Here is a 21,562-nt window from a genome sequence, read left to right on the forward strand (position 1 = left end):
AGAGTCTGTAGATCCATCGTTTTCCCACAACTTCATGGCTTGGCTCATTTCTCCATTCATTTCATCATCAGCCAATTTTCCACTCTTGATGTACTTCCAGTCATATTCAACATCACTACAAGTTACGTCTATCACATTGTCCCGGTCAAATGGATGCTCTACAGCTCTGTCTTCTAGGGTACAATGTACACAGTTTACATTTATCAGTTCATCAACAAATGACTTTCCAGTTTCTTTGGTCATATCAGCACCTGTAATGAGATTTCCATCATTGTTAGGTACTAGCTATGTTCCTTATCTCTCTCTATTTTTCCATCCTCCCATATAGCATTTTCTTATTTTCATTAACACCCCCTCTCAATTCCTCACTCTACTTGTTAATCCACTTTTCTAATTCTTCTGTAACAACTAGTCGTGCTTGATTCTTAGCGATTCTGTAGAGTTCCTTATTGTGGTCAGTCCAGTCTCTGAAGTGTTTTCTAAACATCCTGCTCTTTTTCAGGACAGCATTTCTTGATCTGCCGTTCCACTATAGAGTTTCCTTCAATTTTCTTGTGCCTGTGGTTTGCCTATAGACCTTCCGAGTTACAGTAGTAACTGTTTCATTCCTCTGCTAATGTTTTTGTATTTGTCCTTGGAAGTGTGGTCTTTATGTCGTCTTTGAACTCTACTACTTTACTACTGGCCTTCAGTTTCCACATCCTGTGTTTTCTTCACCTGTGCCCCAACTACAAAGCCGTACCTCATAAAAAGACAAGGAGTCTATTACCTTCTGGGTTTCGAGGACCACATCCGTTTGACCCTAGAGCATTCTCGTACCAGATCAACACATCCTCCGAAAATATTTTAGGTTCCTATCCACAGGCTCTGTGACACAGGGTTAACAAGAAGACCAACAGTTGTGACAGGAAGGTAGTGAGTCAAATTCCTATATCCACCAAAATTCTGTAGAACTATTCAATTTCGGCCAATCAAATTTTTGTCCACAGGTACAACTGTCTCCTGCACAAAATACATATCTGTTTCACTAAGAGTTGCTTTCAAAAAAACCTGTGTCAAAGTTTCACTAAAAAATACAAAGACTACAAAAAAGTGGGAAAGGACAGGAAAGGAGCTCAACAAAGTCTTCTTCATTAATCATCTTGACATATGTTTAAAAGATTAATAAGAAACACAAAGCACCTAACTCCGAATGGCCAGATGGAGATTTGAGCTGCAGTGCCTCACTCACTCATTCACCAAATATAAACCAATGGTCTTATCTCCAAAGCCAAAGAGAGAGGGCTGGTTTGCAGAGCTTACTGCAGTATCTAGTTTTCAACTGAATTCATTTAATTACATCTTTCTTTCCTCCGTAACGCCAACCAATAATGTCCACTGTTACATTTCACCTACCATTGTTTGAAGTTTGAGAACAGGTGGCTTCTGAGCAAGCAGTCATGACAGTGACACTCCTACATATCTCAGTAGCACTATATGACAGCGTTTTCAAATCGTCAATACAAGCTATCTCTTGTGTAATCTGGAATTCAGTCATTATCTTCTACAAGAATACTTAAAATCATATGAATCATCTGCATCTGTCCAAATATCTCTACTTGTATACTGGATAAAGCAATGCCACATCAATGTCAAATAAACTCCATTGACAGACACTGTGCCTTCTGTTAAAACCTTGCATTACTCACGATATTTTTAAGCACTATGCCTGTGATTCAATGTGAATACAGTAAATATAAGGACATCTACATCTACGTTTATACACCGCAAGCCACCCAACGGTGTGTGGCGGAGGGCACTTTATGTTCCACTGTCATTACCTCCCTTTCCTGTTCCAGTCGCGTATGGTTCGCGGGAAGAACGACTGCCGGAAAGTCTCCGTGCGCGCTTGAATCTCTCTAATTTTACATTCGTCATCTCCTCGGGAGGTATAAGTAGGGGGAAGCAATGCATTCGATACCTCATCCAGAAACGCGCCCTCTCGAAACCTGGACAGCAAGCTACACCGCGATGCAGAGCGCCTCTCTTGCAGAGTCTGCCACTTGAGTTTCCCAAACATCTCCGAAACGCTATCACACTTACCAAATAACCCTCTGACGAAACACGCCTCCGTCAACTCGATATGGTACGGATCCCACACCGATGAGTAATACTCAAGTATAGGTCAAACAAGTGTTTTGTAAGCCATCTCCTTTGTTGATGGACTACATTTTCTAAGGACCCTCCCAATGAATCTCAACCTGGTACCCGCCTTACCAACAATTAATTTTATATGATCATTCCACTTCAAATCGTTCCGCACGCATACTCCCAGATATTTTACAGAAGTAACTGCTACCAGTGTCTGTTCCGCTATCATATAATCATACAATAAAGGATCCTTCTTTCTATGTATTCGCAATATATTGCATTTGTCTATGTTAAGGGTCAGTTGGCACTCCCTGCACCAAGTGCCTATCCGCTGCAGATCTTCCCGCATTTCGCTGCAATTTTCTAATGCTGCAACTTCTCTGTATACTACAGCATCCTCAGCGAAAAGCCACATAGAACTTCCGATACTATCTACTAGGTCATTTATATATATTGTGAAAAGCAATGGTCCCATAACACTCCCCTGTGGCACGCCAGATGTTACTTTAACGTTTGTAGACGTCTCTCCATTGAGAACAACATGCTGTGTTCTGTTTGCTAAAAACTCTTCAATCCAGCCACACAGCTGGTCCGATATTCTGTGGGCTCTTACTTTGTTTATCAGGCAACAGTGCGGAACTGTATCGAACGCCTTCCGGAAATCAAGGAAAATAGCATCTACCTGGGAGCCTGTATCTAACAACTTCTAGTGGTTGTAGGGGGACTTGTTAGCAGATTAAGATTTCATAAGGAACCTATGTCTGGAAACATACAATTTGGCTATCAAATAAGCTTGAAGGTAGTATCACTCTCACATCTCCGATTTCACACTATGCACATAAACTGAGATGAACAAGTGGTCATCGGCTGCTATTGTAATTACATCATCACACACCATTTTTGCCACACTACAACAATGGCTGCTAGACGTGGTATGTGCTGTATGCCAGCCAGTCAAGAAATAGTTACGGCACAAAGGAACTGCACACACTGACATGGCATGAAGGAACTGCTGACGGTGGCTGCGAGTGGGCGCTGAACTAAATCTATGAATAATGTTGAAAATTTGTCCCAGGCAGGAATTCGAGCCTGAATCTCCTGCTTACTAGGCAGATTCGCTGACTACTGCATCATCCGGACACAGCAGCAATCGCAACTGCATGGAGTACTTAAGCACGCCTCCCATCAGACCCAAATTCTCAATCCATCCACACACAATCAATATAGCACCCCTTGCCCACTATCCTCATTACTCGTGACATTTCGCTGAGTCCCGTGAGAGTTTGAGCCTGGCGAGGTCTCACCCCCACCTTATATATAAGTGGTGTCTGTCCTTATAGACATGTCCAAAAGAGCAGACACCACATATCTTTAGACATTTAGTTTAAAAAATTTGTTTCAAACATCTCAGCAAAGTTTGCAAGTTTCCCCCAGTGTAACTTCTGCCATGCCTACATGACCCAAGCTGGCTGCCTCTCAGAGCGAAGTCAGTCCCGTCCTGTTAAAACTGCCGACAAGTGGCACCTACAGCTCACTGATGAATTTTCTGGCAAATAGTGTGCATGGAAGGCAGGTCACATGTGCTCACTGGAGGGTTTTGGAGAGCAGAACACAGCAGCTTCACTATAGCGAAATCTTGACTTCAGCCAAAGTAGACATCTCTTGAGCTTTCCAGATTTCAGAGCAGATGGCCTAGTGCTGTCCGTCTCTGTCGCTGTTCACTATGACTGGCCACCACCCATATTGATGTAAACCACCACCTCCCCTCAATTTCCTACTCCTTGACTGATGGCCACCCTGCAACTTCTCCTCCCAAGTGTGAGCCCTCATCTATCCCATTACTGAGAATCTACATCCCAAGGTCAATGAATTTGTCTCTTACTTCAAACAGCCAACCCTTCCACCCCCACCCCCTGTGCCATCCTTGACAGAGGTCACCTCCACTTTCTGGAGGAGGGCCTATATAGGTACATCTGCATTTACGAGAGTTGACTGTGGTGCTCCATATATGTGCTCCTCTCTCAGTTTTCAAAAGGATTTCAAATCCGACAACAAGTACTCGAAACTTTGTCCATTCCATGGGCTCCTACAAAAGCGCACAGGTCAGAACTCATTGCCTCTGCTGTGTGCATACTGTGAAACATGAGATTTGAAAGGGATTCAGTCTTCAATTTCTTTTACATCCGAACAGCACATTTCAGGACATGGATTGCTTATCAAAAGTTAACCTAATAATTCCCCCTACAACTCCTAGAAGCCTCTCATAGGGATTGTGAAAGAATAAGCAGCTTCCCATCACTTCAATTATTCATATTGTTTTACTCTCTCTTTGTTACACATTACAATACTGTCGTTATTACATCTCACCACTCTCCACAACTGTGGTTCATATTTTTGAAGATAGATTTTCTATGTACGCAAAAGCACAAGTTAACAAAGCCCAAGTATTAACATGGCTAGGATAAAGGTATCACTTACCGCTACCCTTTGGTGGGCCAGAACCAACATACTCGGAAAGTGTCTCTCCAGCACCAATATTTGAGCCTGGAATGTTGACCACAAGCCAATGATGCCACTCACGATTTTTTGGGTCCTTTCGGCTTGGAGCATCTGGGTCTGAAACAGTTTCACATCAAAAAAGATCATAGTTATTCTGTCATGAACAATAGGAGACTACAACACAAATACATTTTGAAATATTTACGCCAGAGGTCCGAGAAATGGTGGCATACCTGTCATACAAAGAGTGTAAAAAGCTCCTTCCTCTGCTTGCCAGGTAACAGTTGGCATATCCTTAACTTGAGTTGGTGTCAGTTCATTTCCCAGGTTAACTTTGTGTGAACCATAAGCCACCTATAAAAAAAAAGATGCTAATCAGTCCTGAAAGATCTTCTTGACCACATCAGAATAGAAAGCTTCAAATAAAAACTAAAAAGGTACAAGACATGTGAAAGTATTAGTCAATAAAATAATCAAAACTTAATACACATACACAAAATTTCAATGACACGGTCCATATTAGGCAATATCTGGAAACTTACAAAAATGTCAAAATAGTGGCCACACCAAAAGAAGGCAAAGATATACCAATAAATCAACTGGTAGTCATCTAAAAACTACTTGGTAATCACAATAAAGGATGGCAGCCAATCTTGGTAATCCATATTTGTAGAGACTACTGTGCACACACAACCGGATATATTCTCCACTAGGAATCTGTCGTGTCGGTGTGGGCATTCCACAACTTCTCAAGGTGTGGGGCCGGTGGAGAAGGTTAGGAACACACATGCACACTGGAAATTTTTCAGCTACATCATCCTGGGTATATCTCAAGTTTTTGACTCCTCTTCAAACTTTTGGATTGCAGTGTATCAGTATCACACATTCCCCACACGTACGAGGTACTATCAAAAATTTTCAGCACTGGTGCTGCCATCTGTTGAAAACCTTACCTTTGGGCTAATGGTCACGATCACCCCCGAAGTAGTTCCCATCCGCACGTATGCACCGGTCCCAGCACTTCTGCCACCGCTGAAATGTTTTCTGAAAGTCCTGTTCTTTGAGGGTGTTTATCATCACCAGCGATGCTTCTTGAATCCCCTCTAGAGTGACAAACCGACAGCCTTTCAACTTGAGTTTCAGTTTTGGGAGTAGAGTGAAGTCGCAAGGTGCCAAATCTGGCGAGTACGATGGGTGGGGTACAACTGCCATGTTGTTTTTTGCCAAAAAGATCCTGATGAGCAAGGACGTGTGACAGGGCGCATTGTCGTGATGCAGCAGCCAGTTCCCTTGACGCCAAAGTTCGGGCCATCGTCGCCGCACATTTTCACAGACCCGTCACAAAATGTCACAGTAGTACACGGAATTCATTGTTTGGTTGGGATGAATTCTTTGTGCACTATTCCCTCAGTATCAAAGAAAACGATGATCATGTTCTTCACTTTGCTCTTCACCTGTCTCACTTTCTTGGGTCTTGGAGAGCCTGGGCTCTTCCACTGGGATGATTGTTGCTTTGTCTCTCGGTCATAACCGTAAATTCAGCTCTCGTCGCTGGTGATAACCCGTGACAAGAAGGATGGATCATCAGATGGGGTCTGACAAAGGTCCGTGCACACTTCAATATGCTGTGCCCTCTGATCAGCAGTCAAGATCCTTGGTACAAATTTTGCGGCGATACAATGCATGCCCAATCCATCAGTCAACATTCGTTTACTTGTCCCATAACCAATAAACACTTGATCCGCAAGGTCATGAATGGTTCAACATCGATCCGCACGAACCAACCGCTGAAGTTTGGTGACAATGTCTGGTGTTGTGCAGCTAACGCACCTTCCAGTGTGAGCATCATCTTCAACATCTGCACAGCCAGCCCGGAACCCAACATGCCACTCACACACACATGTATGGCTCATGCTCTGTCCCCCAAACACTTGTTGTATCATTGCAAGGGTCTCTGTAGCACTTTTCCTGAGATTCACACAGAATTTGATACACATGCAGTGTTCTGTTCGCGGATCCATCGTAAAATCGCCACACACAAAACACAGAGTATTACTGAAATCGCTGTAGACATGCAACACGTCCTCCCAGCTGAATGCCACTCCGCACACTGACTCGTCAGATATGAAGCTCTCACCACCCAGCGGTGCAAAGATCTACTACTAATACTGCTACTACTTTCCAGATGGCAGCATCAGTCCCAAAAATTTTAGATTCCACCTCATATATCCAAGCACAGGATCCCTTCATGTTGCAACATCAATGCTAGTGCAATTAGACCAACTCTTTTCAGCCAATTCAGGTAAAAGCCAGGGTATTATATGTGGAATACACCATCCGACCTAAAAACTGTCACAGTTTATGAAAACCCAAGACAATGGAGTAGTAGTACATGTATCTTGCAGACATGCTGTACATTTAGTTAACATGGTGTCAGCATGGGGCATGTACTGATTGCCTCAGTTTCTGATAATTTTAAAATTAGGGCGGCCACAGCTAAAGTAGCTATGTATATGACTGATTGACCAATTCATACATTATAACAGGTACTTATTTACAGTTGTTGAAACAATTAAAATATGTTGTTGTTGTGAACTTCAGTCCAGAGACTGGTTTGATGCAGCTCTCCATGCTACTCTATCCTGTGCAAGCCTCTTCATCTGTGAATAACTACTGCAACATACATCCTTCTGAATCTGCTTACTGTATTCACCTCTCAGTCTCCCTTTACAATTTTTACCAACCACACTTCCATCCAGTACTAAATTGGTGATCCCTTGATGCCTCAGAATATGCTCTACCAACCGATCTCTTCTTCTAGTCAAGTTGTGCCACAACCTCCTCTTCTCCCCAATTCTATTCAATACCTCCTCATTAGTTATGTGATCTATCCATCTAATCTTCAGCATTCTTCTGTAGCACCACATTTCAAAAGCTTCTATTCCCTTTTTGTCTAAACTATTTATCGTCCATGTTTCACTTCCATACATGGCTACATTCCATACAAATACTTTCAGAAACAACTTCCTGACACTTAAATCTATACTCGATGTTAACAAATTTCTCTTCTTGAGAAACGCTTTCCTTGCCATTGCCAGTCTACATCTTATATCCTCTCTACTTCGACCATCATCAGTTATTTTGATCCCCAAATAGCAAAACTCCTTTACTACTTTAAGCGTCTCATTTCCTAATCTAATTGCCGCAGCAACACCCAATTTAATTTGACTACATTCCATTATCCTCGTTTTGCTTTTGTTGGTGTTCATCTTATATCTTTCTTTCAAGACACTGTCCATTCCGTTCAGCTGCTCTTCCAGGTCCTTTGCTGTCTCTGACAGAATTACAATGTCATAGGTGAACCTCAAAGTTTTTATTTCTTCTCCATGGATTTTAATTCCTAGTCCGAATTTTTCTTTTGTTTCCTTTACTGCTTGCTCAATATGCAGATTGAATAATATCAGGGATAGGCTACAGCCCTGTCCCACTCCCTTCCCAACCACTGCGTACCTAACATGCCCCTCGACTCTGATGACTGCCATCTGGTTTCCATACAAATCGTAAATAGCCTTTTGCTCCCTGTATTTTACTCCGGCCACCTTCAGAATTTGAGAGTCAACATTGTCAAAAGCTTTCTCTACATCTACAGATGCTGGAAACATAGGTTTGCCTTTCCTTAATCTATTTTCTAAGATAAGTCGTAGGGTCAGTATTGCCTCATGTGTTCCAACATTTCTACGGACTCCAAAACTGATCTTCCCCGAGGTAGGCTTCTACCAGTTTTTACATTTGTCTGTAAAGAATTCGTATTAGTATTTTGCAGTCGTGGCTTATTAAACTGATAGTTCAGTCATTTTCACATCTGTCAACCCCTTGCTTTCTTTGGGATTGGAATTACTATATTTTTCTTGAAGTGTGAGGGCATTTTGCCTGTCTCCTACACCTTTCTCACTAGGTGGTAGAGTTTTGTTAGGCCTGGTTCTCCCAAAGCTGTCAGTAGTTCTAATGGAATGTTGTCTACTCCCGGGGCCTTGTTCCGACTCAGGTCTTTCAGTGCTCTGTCGAACTCTTCACGCAGTATCATATTGCCTATTTCATCTTTATCTACATTCTCTTCCATTTCTATAATATTGTCCTCAATAACATTGGCCTTGTATAGACCCTCTATATACTCCTTGCACTTTTCTGCTTTCCCTTCTTTGCTTAGAACTGGGTTTCATCTGAGCTCTTGATATTCATACAAGTGGTTCTCTTTTCTCCAAAGGTATCCAATTTTCCTAGAGGCAGTATCTATCTTACCCCTAGTGATACGCGCCTCTACATCCTTACATTTGTCCTCTAGCCTCCCTGTTTAGCCATTTTGCACCTCCTGTCAACCTCATTTTTGAGACATTTGTATTGCTTTTTGCCTGCTTCATTTACTGCATTTTTATATTTTCTCCTTTCATCAATTAAATTCAATGTTTCTTCTGTTACCCAAGGATTTCTACCATCCCTCATCTCTTTACCTACTTGATCATCTGCTGCCTTCACTACTTCATCCCTCAAAGCTACCCATTCTTCTTCTACTGTATTTCTTTCCCCCATTCCTGTCAATTGTTCCCTTATTCTCTCCCTGAAACTCTGTACAGCCTCTGGTTTAGTCAGTTTATCCAGGTCCCATCTCCTCAAATTCCCACCTTCTTGCAGTTTCTTCAGTTTTAATCTACAGTTCATAGCCAATAGATTGTGGTCAGAGTCCACATCTGCCCTTGGAAATGTCTTACAATTTAAAACCTGGTTTCTGAATCTTTGTCTTACCACTATATAATCTATCTGAGACCTTCCAGTATCTCCAGGCTTCTTCCATGTATACAATCTTCTTACATGATTCTTGAACCAAGTGTTAGCTATGATTAAGTTATGCTCTGTGCAAAATTCTACCAGGCGGCTTTCTCTTTCATTCCTTACTCCCAGTCCATATTCACCTACCACGTTTTCTTCTCTGCCTTTTCCTACTGTCGAATTCCAGTCATGCATGACTATTGAATTTTTGTCTCCCTTCACTATCTGAATACTTTCTTTTATCTCATCATACATTTCATCAATCTCTTCGTCACCTGTGGAGCTAGTTGGCATATAAACTTGTTCTACTGTGGTAGGCTTGAACTTCGTATCTATCTTGGCCACAAAAATGTGTTCACTATGCTGTTTGTAGTAGCTTACCCACATTCCTATTTTCTTATTCATTTTTAAACCTACTCCTGCATTACCCCTATTTGATTTTGTATTTATAACCCTGTATTCACCTGACCAGAAGTCTTGTTCCTCCTGCCACTGAACTTCACTAATTCCCACTATATCTAGCTTTAACCTATCCATTTCCTTTTTTAAATTTTCTAACCTACCTGCCCGATTAAGGGATCTGTCATTCCACACTCTGATCCATAGAACGCCAGTTTTCTTTCTCCTGATAACAACGTCCTCCTGAGTAGTCCCCACCCAGAGATCCAAATGGGGGACTTTTTTAGCTCCGGAATATTTTACCCAAGAGGATGCCGTCATCATTTAACCATACAGTATATTAAAATATAAAAAATATAAAAACTGAGTGAAAAGTGCAACAATCCACTGTAGCTCTTTTTATTTAGGTCTACTTAAATAAATACACTACAACAGATAATTGGACTTTTCACTTAGGTCTATATTTTAATAGTTGTAACACTTGTTACACAGTGTGAATTGCTCTACTGCTGAATCTAACTTCAACACCTGACATTAGTAACATGCCTACATAAATGTCTCTATACAAGATACTGTGTAGCTAGTATGTTTTGCAGCTCAAGTGTGTCATTAGTGTGGGGGGTTGTGGTGGTTAGGGTAGTAGGATCAGGATGGAGCAAGCATCTACTACGTGGTGTTAATGCGCAGAGGTAGTCAAAGTCCACAGCACAGGAGAAGGAGGTGGTAACCCCTATCATCACATGAACAACTGAAGTAAGGTGACCACTAGTGCCCTGTAACAAGGAGGGAGAGGGAATATTCATCTGCATCATACATCATGGAGAGAGTACTTCTTGGGAGTAGCTGTCATATGGATAGGGTAAAGTTGATATTACTTATTTCTGACTTCCTGGCATATGAAATGATCAAAGACCATGAGTTCTTAGACCTTATGTTGACTTGCCATGATGTGGCAGTTTGTGATCTGGAGAAGGATAATGGGATGGTGAAGGTAGAGGGAGGGAGGAGTGACACTTCTCAAAATTGTAACAAGGTGGATCCTAATGCAGTGATCATCTGCAATCTCTACAGATAGCTTCATTTGTTGTGCAACTAGATGATGTATGGCCAAATTTCACACGTTTTAAGCACCTTTTCAGGAGCTGCACATAGGTTCTACATCACTCCAATAAACCACAATAGTAACCTTTCTGGTAATAAGTCACCCCGAAAACCCAAGCTAATTGCTCCTGAGTCTATTTTGTCATCTTCAGGCACTTACTGGACTGAACACACAAAATGGACACCCAATCTTTCCATATTTGTTCATAAACTGTCATCAATTTTAAGTATTGTATTAAGTCCCTGTGGAAGAAAACATTTAGGTCCTTGAGGAGGAGGAGGCGGAGGAGGAGGAGGAGGAGGAGGAAGGGAGGGGGGGGAGGGGGAATAGGCATAAGGGATGCTGCCAAGTTGATCACACTGACAATGCTCATGACTTAGCATGAAAAGACGTTTATATTAATACAGAATCATTCTGTATTTTGTTCACTGAAATGACTTAGCCATTCTTGTCTTAAATTTACTCCACCACAAATAATGGCTTGGTATTTGGGGATGATTCACAGCCAGTCCTCTTACAGATCAGGAGTTGAGGAACAAATATCTTTCTTTGTTTAACATGTTGGCTCCCATTGTAGCTAAGAGGAAAATTTATTTTGTTATATCCTTTCTCTGTAAATAAGTTGATGCACCTGGAGACTGCTGCATTAATATTGCCGCCAGTACAGTTAGTTTGAGTCTCTTCAATCTGACTGTTCTGCCACGGTACTATCCACTATGACCAGAAGGGTCATCACCCCACCAATGTAATAGCAACCAGAGATGGATTTATGGGTTGGACAACATAGTGCAGAGACCTCTTGTCCCAAATAAGATACACCACACCTGTCCAATCTTGGGGAGGGGTAAAAATTAGCCCCTGAATAGTCTGCGGGGCTAACACCATGCAGGTACCTGATAATGCCACCCATGGAGTGGTTACCATTCTGCGTAGTGGGTGAACTACTGTAATAAAAAATTTTAAAGATATTGTGCAGTTCAAACCCAGTACCTGTAGTCATTCATAAATGAACCATCACATAATTTTAATGGTTACAGAAACAAGATAGTCTTCACTGCTATTATAACTCATATCACAATGGCAGGTGGCTCAAGCAAACATAGAAACCACAGGAAAAATGCTAGGGGATATGGTTTGCTTACTCATGGTTGCATAGGACTTCCATGTTGGTAAGTGTTACAAAATGCCACAGAGAAATATAAATAAAAATGCATCAACAATCACGTTTGTTCACTCCATAAACCTTTAGGAGAGCAGTTATCACCATCCTGCATAACTCATGGCAACAGGTTGGCAACACCTGGAAATTCAGTCACTTTACAACATACACACATTTTTTTATACTCTTACTCCTATGGAACATTTCTACAGCAAATCCATATACTCACCATTTTGTCCAACACAATGTACCAGCAAGTAGGAGTAACTTACCTCCAAGACCTGAGTAGGGGCCTTATCAATAACGTCAGGCGCAACTTGGTGCTTATCCATGCTTTTTAGCTTACAGCCCAAGCTGAAGAACCTGCTGTTATCCTGAAACCAATCAGCAAATAGAAACCATAAAGAGAACTGCACAATAAAAGTCTATCAATCATAAGAAAGTGGTGTACAGAGTGGAGTAGTAAGCAGGGAAATTCAGGTTCAATGCCCCATCAACAACAAAATCAGACTGGAAAAGCAACATGCACGAATTATGGTGTAACATACTCAAAGGAACTATACTAGCTAAGATGTGAATGGTGAAAAAGGATACTCAGACTAACAATGAGATGGAAAGAGAGAGGCAAGAGAAATGTGTGAATAACTAGGGGGGGGGGGGGGGGGGTTGTGGCAGGAAGATACATGAAAAGAGAAAATGTAAAGGAATTGGGGCACAAGAAATGGGAGGGGGGGAGGGGGGCAGAATCAAGGCACAGGTGGTGTGGATGGATGGCTTGGATTGACTGTGTTAGAGGTGCTGCAAAACGGTATGAAGACAAGCTAAAATGATTGTAGGTGACATGTTGGAGGGAAGAACAAGATTTTATGGTTAGGTGAGTACAGAACTGTCAACACAAAATCAAAATACAGATACTGCAGAAAAGGTCCAATAATGAATAAGAAAATGGTTATTATGGTGAACTATGAGGAACAGAATGCTAAACATAACATCAGAACTGAGATATATATTAAGTTAAGACCCACCATAGTGGCACATGCTTCCATCTCCACTAGCTCTCTCGATCAGAAGATTTTGGAAAGAATGTTTGATGAGACAAAACAATTAATTCAAATATGTTCAGTGAAAGAAAAATTTAATTGTAATAATGATGGAGAATGGAACTAAACTGCAGGAAAAGGAAGACTAGCAAAAATAAATAGAAGGAAAATGTGGACTAGATGGGGGAGGGGGAGGGTGGGAGTGAGACAGCTGCCTGGAAACCAAATTATAAACTCCAAAACAAGCATAATTTATTTATTATGGATTGCTGATTAAAATGGAAGACATCACAGAAAGACAGGAAATTAAGTAGCGTAATTATGTCTTGGAGAAGTTGAAACAACAAAAAGATGTTGAGAGTTCTATTAAAGGAAGGATTAAGCAACTAAAAACTAACAGGTGCAAGGAATGCATAGCTCTAAGCGAAATAACTGATGATGGTCAAATTAGAGAGGATATAAAATGTAGACTGGCAATGGCAAGAAAAGCATTTGTGAAGAAGAGAAATTTGTTAACATCTAGTATACATGTAAGTGTCAGGAAGTCATTTCTGAAAGTATTTGTATGGAATGTAGCCATGTATGGAAGTGAAACACAGACGATAAACAGTTTGGACAAGAAGAGAATAGAAGCTTTCAAAATGTGGTGCTACAGAGGAATTCTGAAGATTAGATGGGTAGGTCATGTAACTAATGAGGGGGTACTGAACAGAATTGGAGTGAAGAGGAATTTGTGGTACAACTTGACTAGAAGAAGGGATCAGCTGGTAGGCCACATTCTGAGGCATCAAGGGATCACTAATTTAATATTGGAGGGAAGCTTGGAGGGTAAAAATCGTAGAGGGAGACCGAGAGATTAGTACACTAAGCAGATTCAGAAGGATGTAGGTTGCAGCAAGCACTTGGCGATGAAGAAGCTTGCACAGGATAGAGTGGCAAGGAGAGCTGCATCAAACGAGTCTCTGGACTGAAGAGCACAAAAACAACAACAACAACAACAACAACAACAAAAGAAAATAAGCTCACCGACAAAATATTAGTCACTCCATTACACAAGCACATTGGTCAGTTTTAGAGTGCTGTAGAAGGTGCAGAATTGGTAGAACATTGTCATGTGACACTCCATCACTTACATAAGTCTTGGCAATGAATTAATGTGTATTGCCAGTTGGTAAGCTTGTGGGGATTCAGTGCAGTAAGATGGATCGACAGGGAGGCTTAAAAGAATGGCAGCAATGAACGATTGTGCTGTAATGTGGTCATGATCGCACCATGAAGTCATCCAATTTGTTTGTGTATCAACACAGACTGTAAAATGAGTCTAAAATGAATAGTATTACAGTCACAGCCATGTATCATGTCGCAAGAACACTGATGATAAAAAAAGTCCTAAATAACAGAATACAGACGAGTGTCACACCTAGCAATGAAAACTGGTTTCAAATCAGATAAGTTGCTGTTGTCAGTGAATTCAAACCTACTTCAACCCGTTTCTGGTTGAAATTTGTACAGAAAATGCTTGCAATGAACATTCACAGTTGGAGGCCTTGCAGGAGATGCCATTGCTAACAGTGGCATAAAGCACCACGTCTTCAATGGGACACGCAGCGCATCAAGTGGATAGTAGAGGACTGAAGGCTGCAGTCCAAGTCATGATTTTGTTTCTTTTCAAATTATACAAAGAATAGAATTTTTATACCATTATTTGGGCCCATTCATGAAGTTACTATGAACATGGACCAGGTTGTTTGGGTAAAAGTGACATATTGGACACCCCTGCATTTTTCAATGCGTCAAGGCAATAAGCGTTAGGCTCCACTACCAGTCAATTTGCTACCACAACTGGATTTTATGCTTTCCCATTCACTGGCTTCACCAAATCACAACCTACTTGTCATCCTCCTACTTAACCTCGACCTCTGGCTGCCCTACAGAGCAGTCTGTCAACACAAACAAGTTTTCGCGGCAAGTTCAATACCTAACTTTAGCTAGAGGTTTATTTCAACATTCCCAGTAACTTTGTGTTGCCATTTATTCTACCACTTGATGATGAGTATGCTCCAGACTCTGACCTTCCAATATTGGAACTACTGTGTTCACAATGCTACATGTGGTTGGTTGGTTGGTTTGTGGGATTAAAGGGACCAGACTGCTACGGTCATCGGTCCCTTTTTCCAAGTACTAAAAACACTCACAGAGAAGAAAAACGATTAACAGAATAGAGCACAGACGACACAGAACAAGAGAAACTGAGACAAAGACCAGACAAAACGAACTAAAATCACACAGAGTGTGACGGTGGTTAGCCGACCATAGAAATAAAAAAGGAAAAGCCAACCACTTAAAACACATTAAAAAATCAGTTTAAAACCGGAGGCCAAAGGCCAGAATCAACACAAAACAATAAGATAAAACAGAAACACTTAGATTAAATGATAAAAACCCCCTGCCCGAATAAAACGTAAAACTAAGTCAGCCGTAGCAGAGTCATCTGTTAAAAGGGCAGGGAGCGTGTCAGGCAGTGCGAACAACTGCCTGAGCGCAGCTAAAAGCGGACACTCCAATAAAATATGGACCACAGATAAAACGGAGCCGCAGAGACATAGAGGTGCATTCTCACAGCGCAATAAGTGGCCGTGCGTAAGCTGAGTGTGCCCAATGCGCAGCCGGCAGAGGACAACAGACTCCTTGCGGGAGACCCGCATGGACGACCACCACACAGTCGTCGTCGCCTTGATGGGACGGAGGTTGTTGGGCGTGGGCAGATTGCGCCATTCAGCGTCCCAAACCGAAAGAACTTCGCGGCGTAAGACTGTCCGCAAATCAGTCTCCGGGAGGCCAATCTCCAGAGATGATTTACTAGTGGCCTCTTTCGCCAGGTGGTCAACATTCTCATTGCCAGGTATCCCAACATGGCCTGGGGTCCACACGAAGACCACAGAGCGACCGCAAAGCGCAAGAGTATGCAGGGACTCCCGGATAGCCAGCACCAGACGGGAACGAGGGAAACACTGGTTGAGAGCTCGTAAACCGCTTAGGGAATCGCTACAGATAACGAAAGACTCACCTGAGCAGGAGCGGATATGCTCTAGGGCACGAAAGATGGCGACTAGCTCAGCAGTGTAAACGCTGCAGCCATCCGGCAAGGAACGTTGTTCGGAATGGTCCCCTAGAGTTAGCGCATTACCGACTCGACCAGCGACCATCGAGCCGTCAGTGTAAACTACGCCAGAGCCCTGATACGTGGCCAGGATGGAATAAAAGCGGCGGCGGAAGGCCTCTGGAGGTACTGAGTCCTTCGGGCCCTGTGCCAAGTCGAGCCGAAGGCAAGGGCGAGGCACACGCCACGGGGGTGTACGCAGAAGTGCCCGGAAAGGAGGTGGAACAGGGAAAAACCCAAGCCCGGAGAGAAGCTCCTGGACGCGTATGGCGATCGGACAACCCGACCGGGGCCGACAGTCTGGCAGATGGACGACTGACTGCGGGAACAGGACACGGTAATTTGGATGCGCGGGCAAGCTAAAAACATGGGCAGCATAAGCAGCCAGTAATTGTTGGCGTTGTAACCGCAGTGGAGGGACACCTGCCTCCAGTATTATGCTGTCCACAGGGCTGGTGTGGAAAGCACCAGTGGCAAGGCGTATCCCGCTATGGAGGATTGGGTCCAGCATACGCAACGCAGATGGGGATGCTGAGCCATAAGCCAGGCTCCCATAATCCAGGCGAGACTGGATTAATGCCTGGTAGAGCCGTAACAGGGTAGAGCGGTCGGCGCACCAGCGGGTGTGGCTCAAGCATCGCAGAGCACTGAGGTGCCGCCAACACGCCTGTTTGAGCTGCCGGATATGAGGCAGCCAAGTCAAGCGGGCATCGAAAACCACCCCCAAAAACCTGTGTGATTCCACCACTGAAAGAAGTTCGCCGGCAAGATAAAGCCGCAGCTCCGGGTGGACAGTACGTCGCCGGCAGAAATGCATAACGCAGGTCTTGGCTGCCAAAAACTGGAACCCATGAGCTACAGCCCAAGACTGCGCCTTGCGGATAGCGCCCTGTAGTTGACGTTCAACAGCTGCAATGCCAGTAGAGCTGTAGTAAAGGCAGAAGTCGTCAGCATACAGGGAAGCGGAGACAGAATTTCCCACGGCCGCAGCGAGCCCATTAATGGCTATTAAAAACAGGCAGACACTTAAAACAGAACCCTGTGGCACACCAGTCTCCTGGACGTGGGAGGAACTATATGAGGCCGCGATTTGCACGCGGAAGGTACAATACGACAGGAAATTTCTGATAAAGATCGCATTCCGCATGTCTAAAAAAGACAGCGACCAGGTGCCGACGGCGGGCAAAGGCAGTACGAATGGCCGACTCCAGGCTCACCAGATTGTCGGTGGCGGAGCGGCCTTTACGGAACCCACCCTGAGACGGAGCCAGAAGGCCTCGAGACTCCAGTACCCAATTCAAGCGCCGGCTTACCATCCGTTCAAGCAACTTGCAAAGAACGTTGGTGAGGCTAATGGGATGGTAGCTGTCCACCCCCAGAGGGCTCTTTCCAGGTTTCAAAACGGGGATGACTACGCTTTCCCACCATCGTGACGGAAACTCCCCCTCGACCCAAAGACGGTTGTAAAGATCGAGGAGGCGCCGCTGGCAGTCCACTGAAAGGTGTTTCAGCATCTGACAGTGGATGCCATCTGGCCCAGGAGCGGTATCAGGACAAGCGGCTAGGGCACTGCGAAATTCCCACTCACTGAATGGAGCATTGTAAGATTCTGGGTGGTGGGTGCGAAACGAAAGGCTCCAACGTTCCATCCGCTCTTTAATGGAGCGGAAGGCCAGCGGGTAATTGGAAGAAGCGGAACTAAGAGCAAAATGCTCTGCCAAACTGTTGGCAATTTCGTCGGAGTCTGTACAAACTGCTCCATTCAGTGAGAGCGCAGGGACGCTGACAGGGGTCCGATAGTCATAGAGGCGTCTGATCTTGGCCCAGACCTGCGATGGAGAGACATGGAGGCCAATGGTGGACACACACCGCTCCCAGCACTCCTGCTTGCTTTGGCGGATAAGACGGCGGGCCCGCGCTCGCAGCCGTTTGAAGGTGATGAGGTGTTCAATGCAGGGATGTCGCTTGTGACATTGTAGCGCCCGCCGGTGATCGTTAATCGCTGCAGCGATCTCCGGCGACCACCAAGGCACAGTCCGCCGCCGAGGTGACCCAGAGGAACGGGGAATGGCAGATTCGGCGGCAGTAACGATGCCGGTGGTGACCGATTGAACCACCGCATCAATGTCATCATTAGAGAGAGGCTCAATAGCGGCAGTGGAGGAGAACAAGTCCCAGTCAGCCTTATTCATAGCCCATCTGCTAAGGCGCCCAGAAGAGTGACGCTGTGGTAGTGACAGAAAGATCGGAAAGGGGTCACTACCACACAGGTCGTCATGCACACTCCATTGGACAGACGGTAAGAGGCTAGGGCTACAGATTGAAAGGTCAATGGTGGAGTATGTGCCATGCGCCACACTGAAGTGTGTGAAGGCACCATCATTTAAAATCGAGAGATCGAGCTGCGACAATAAATGCTCAATGGTGGCGCCCCTACCTGTTTCCACTGACCCACCCCCACAGAGGGTTATGGGCGTTGAAGTCGCCCAATAGCAAGAAAGGTGGCGGCAATTGGGCAATCAGCGCAGCCAGGACATGCTGCGAGACATCACCATCCGGTGGAAGGTAAAGACCGCAGACGGTAACAGCCTGTGGCGTCCACATCCGAACAGCGACAGCCTCTAAAGGTGTGTGGAGAGGGACAGACTCACTGTGCAGAGAGTGAAGGACATAGAGGCAGACACCACCAGACACCCTTTCATATGCTGCCCGGTTCTTATAATAACCCCGATAGCCACGGAGGGCGGGGGTTCGCATTGCTGGAAACCAAGTTTCCTGAAGAGCAATGCAGAAGAAACGGTGAAGGCTGATAAGTCGGCGGAGCTCAGCTAGATGGTGGAAGAAACTGCTGCAGTTCCACTGGAGGATGGTTTTGTCCATGGCTGGGAAAGGCGTGACGGGACTGGGAAGGCAGATTACGCCGCTGGGTCACCTGCTGCCTCCGATGGAGCACCCGTGCAAGTGCTATCCATTGCGTCTGAGGGACCGGCGAGGTCGAGGTCCTCAGCGGACGCAAGGATCTCCACCTCATCGTCAGACGCAGAGCTTTTAGGTAGCGGTGGAGTAGGTCCCACCGCAGGGGTCTTGGTCTTACGGGTCTTCAAAGTCATTTTCCCTTGCTGTTCCTTTGGTTGCCGTTGTTGAGAGGGCTTATTGGAGTCAGTCTCCGGGACCGAAGAGGATCGCGAAGCCCGTCGACCAGCGACCTGTGGCATCTTCAGCCACTGGTTGGTGTCTGCTGTGCCACTGGTAGGAACCTGGGAAGGGAGTGACCCAAGGGATCCCTTCCGAGCAAGAGAAGCCAAAGAAGACTTACGCTTCTCCGGCTTAGAAGTGGGGACTGGTGTCCCCAGTGGTTTAGTGGGTGCTGCTCCCGAGGTAGATGGTGTGGGAGCAACAGCGAGAGAAGGGGCCCCCATCGTCAAGGGGGCACGTGAGGTCCTCTGACTCTGAGAGCTGACGGTATGACTTGCAGCTGAAGGAGCTGGAGCAGGAGTGACAGTGGAGGCGTAAGATGACATCATGCGCACGGGATGTAGCCGTTCAAATTTCCGCTTAGCCTCAGTGTAGGTCAGTCGGTCCAGGGTCTTATATTCCATGATTTTGCGTTCTTTCTGGAAGATTCTGCAGTCTGGCGAGCAAGATGAATGGTGCTCCCCGCAGTTGACACAGATGGGAGGCGGGGCACATGGAGTATCAGGATGAGATGGGCGTCCACAATCTCGACATGTAAGGCTAGAAGTACAGCGAGAGGACATGTGACCGAACTTCCAGCACTTAAAGCACCGCATCGGGGGAGGGATATAGTGTTTGACGTCACATCGGTAGACCATCACCTTGACATCCTCTGATAATGTATCACCTTCGAAGGCCAAGATGAAGGCACCGGTAGCTACCTGATTGTCCCTCGGACCCCGATGAACGCGCCGGACGAAATGTACACCACGGCACTCTAAATTGGCGCGCAGCTTGTCATCAGACTGCGAAAGTAGGTCCCGATGGAAAATAATACCCTGGACCATATTTAAACTCTTATGTGGGGTGATGGTAACGTTAACATCCCCCAACTTGTCACAAGCAAGTAACCTGCGTGATTCGGCAGAGGATGCCGTTTTTATCAAAACTGACCCAGAGCGCATTTTGGACAAGCCCTCCACCTCCCCAAACTTGTCCTCTAAATGCTCTACAAAGAACTGAGGCTTCACGGATAGAAACGAGTCACCATCAGCTCTGGTACAGACGAGATACCTGGGCGAATACACATCACTGTCATTCAATGCTTTTCGTTCCTCCCATGGTGTGGCCAGGGAGGGGAATGATTTGGGGTCATAAACATTAGCTTTAAAATGAGCCCTCGAACGCTTAGAGACTGCTGGTGGCTGGGCGCCAGCGAGAGATGATGTACCACGCTTCATTGCGGGTCATCCGCCCTGATGCCACCTACTCCGACCAAGGGCCCTCCTCACGGGCGCCACCCAGCCGCAGCAATAGCCACCTGGCAGGATGGCCATTGCCGAGAGTCCTGATGCCCCAGGGAGATGGGCATCCACTCCTTGGCATACGTGGGGAGTTAACGGCGCAGGCATCAGTAGAGCGATCCCTGTATTGACAGGGGGCTACAACCAACAGGGTACATGGCGGCCCCTCCACAACGGACTGGCTACTGTGCTGGATCTTAGGTGCAAAAATGTACAAGGTTGTCGTCGCAGTTAAATGGTCGTCGCAGTTAAAAGCAACACTGCAGAGTGCAGCGTGGGAATCGCACTCAGGGACGTATCCTCGCCCAAGAGATGGAAAACGAGCGGGACACCATTGCAACAACGAAAAAGCCGGCTAAAAGTCTCAATGCATGACGGATACAGCGCATCATGTAAGGCGCCCTTCCCCAATTGGCTCGCTCTTTGGAATAATTTAGAAAGATGGAGGTCAAACCCGAGAGGGGACCATCACATAAGGCCAAAACATGTGAGACTGCCGAAACATGTGAGACTCCTTTTAGTCGCCTCTTACGACAGGCAGGAATACCGCGGGCCTATTCTAACCCCCGAACCCGCAGGGGGGTGCTACATGTGTATGTTCCTTGTTTGATGGTCACTCTAGCATCCTACTGCACCTAGACTGGTCCACAAAATCAGCCAATCTTAATCCAATAAAAAATATCAGGGACTATCAGGAAAACTGGATAAGACATAATAATCAATATCCTTTAAGTATGGTAGTTCTATGGATTTAATTACCAAAGAGTGGTT

At 45.0% G+C, this 21,562-nt stretch overlaps 1 protein-coding gene across 1 annotated transcript in view; it reads right to left on the reverse strand.

Moving 5' to 3' along the window:
- Window positions 1-21,562, reverse strand: part of LOC126480924 (protein D3-like) — a 74,611-nt gene that overhangs the window by 42,136 nt on the left and 10,913 nt on the right. Inside the window, exons 2-4 of the mRNA XM_050104336.1 lie at window positions 12,386-12,487; window positions 4,863-4,983; window positions 4,609-4,746 (exon numbers count right to left, since the gene is read on the reverse strand). Of these exons, the coding sequence (XP_049960293.1) occupies window positions 4,609-4,746; window positions 4,863-4,983; window positions 12,386-12,487 (361 nt within the window). The remainder of the gene's footprint in view (window positions 1-4,608; window positions 4,747-4,862; window positions 4,984-12,385; window positions 12,488-21,562) is intronic.

The sequence above is a fragment of the Schistocerca serialis genome, chromosome 5 (genome assembly GCF_023864345.2).
Source record: "Schistocerca serialis cubense isolate TAMUIC-IGC-003099 chromosome 5, iqSchSeri2.2, whole genome shotgun sequence".
Lineage (NCBI taxonomy): Eukaryota > Metazoa > Arthropoda > Insecta > Orthoptera > Acrididae > Schistocerca > Schistocerca serialis.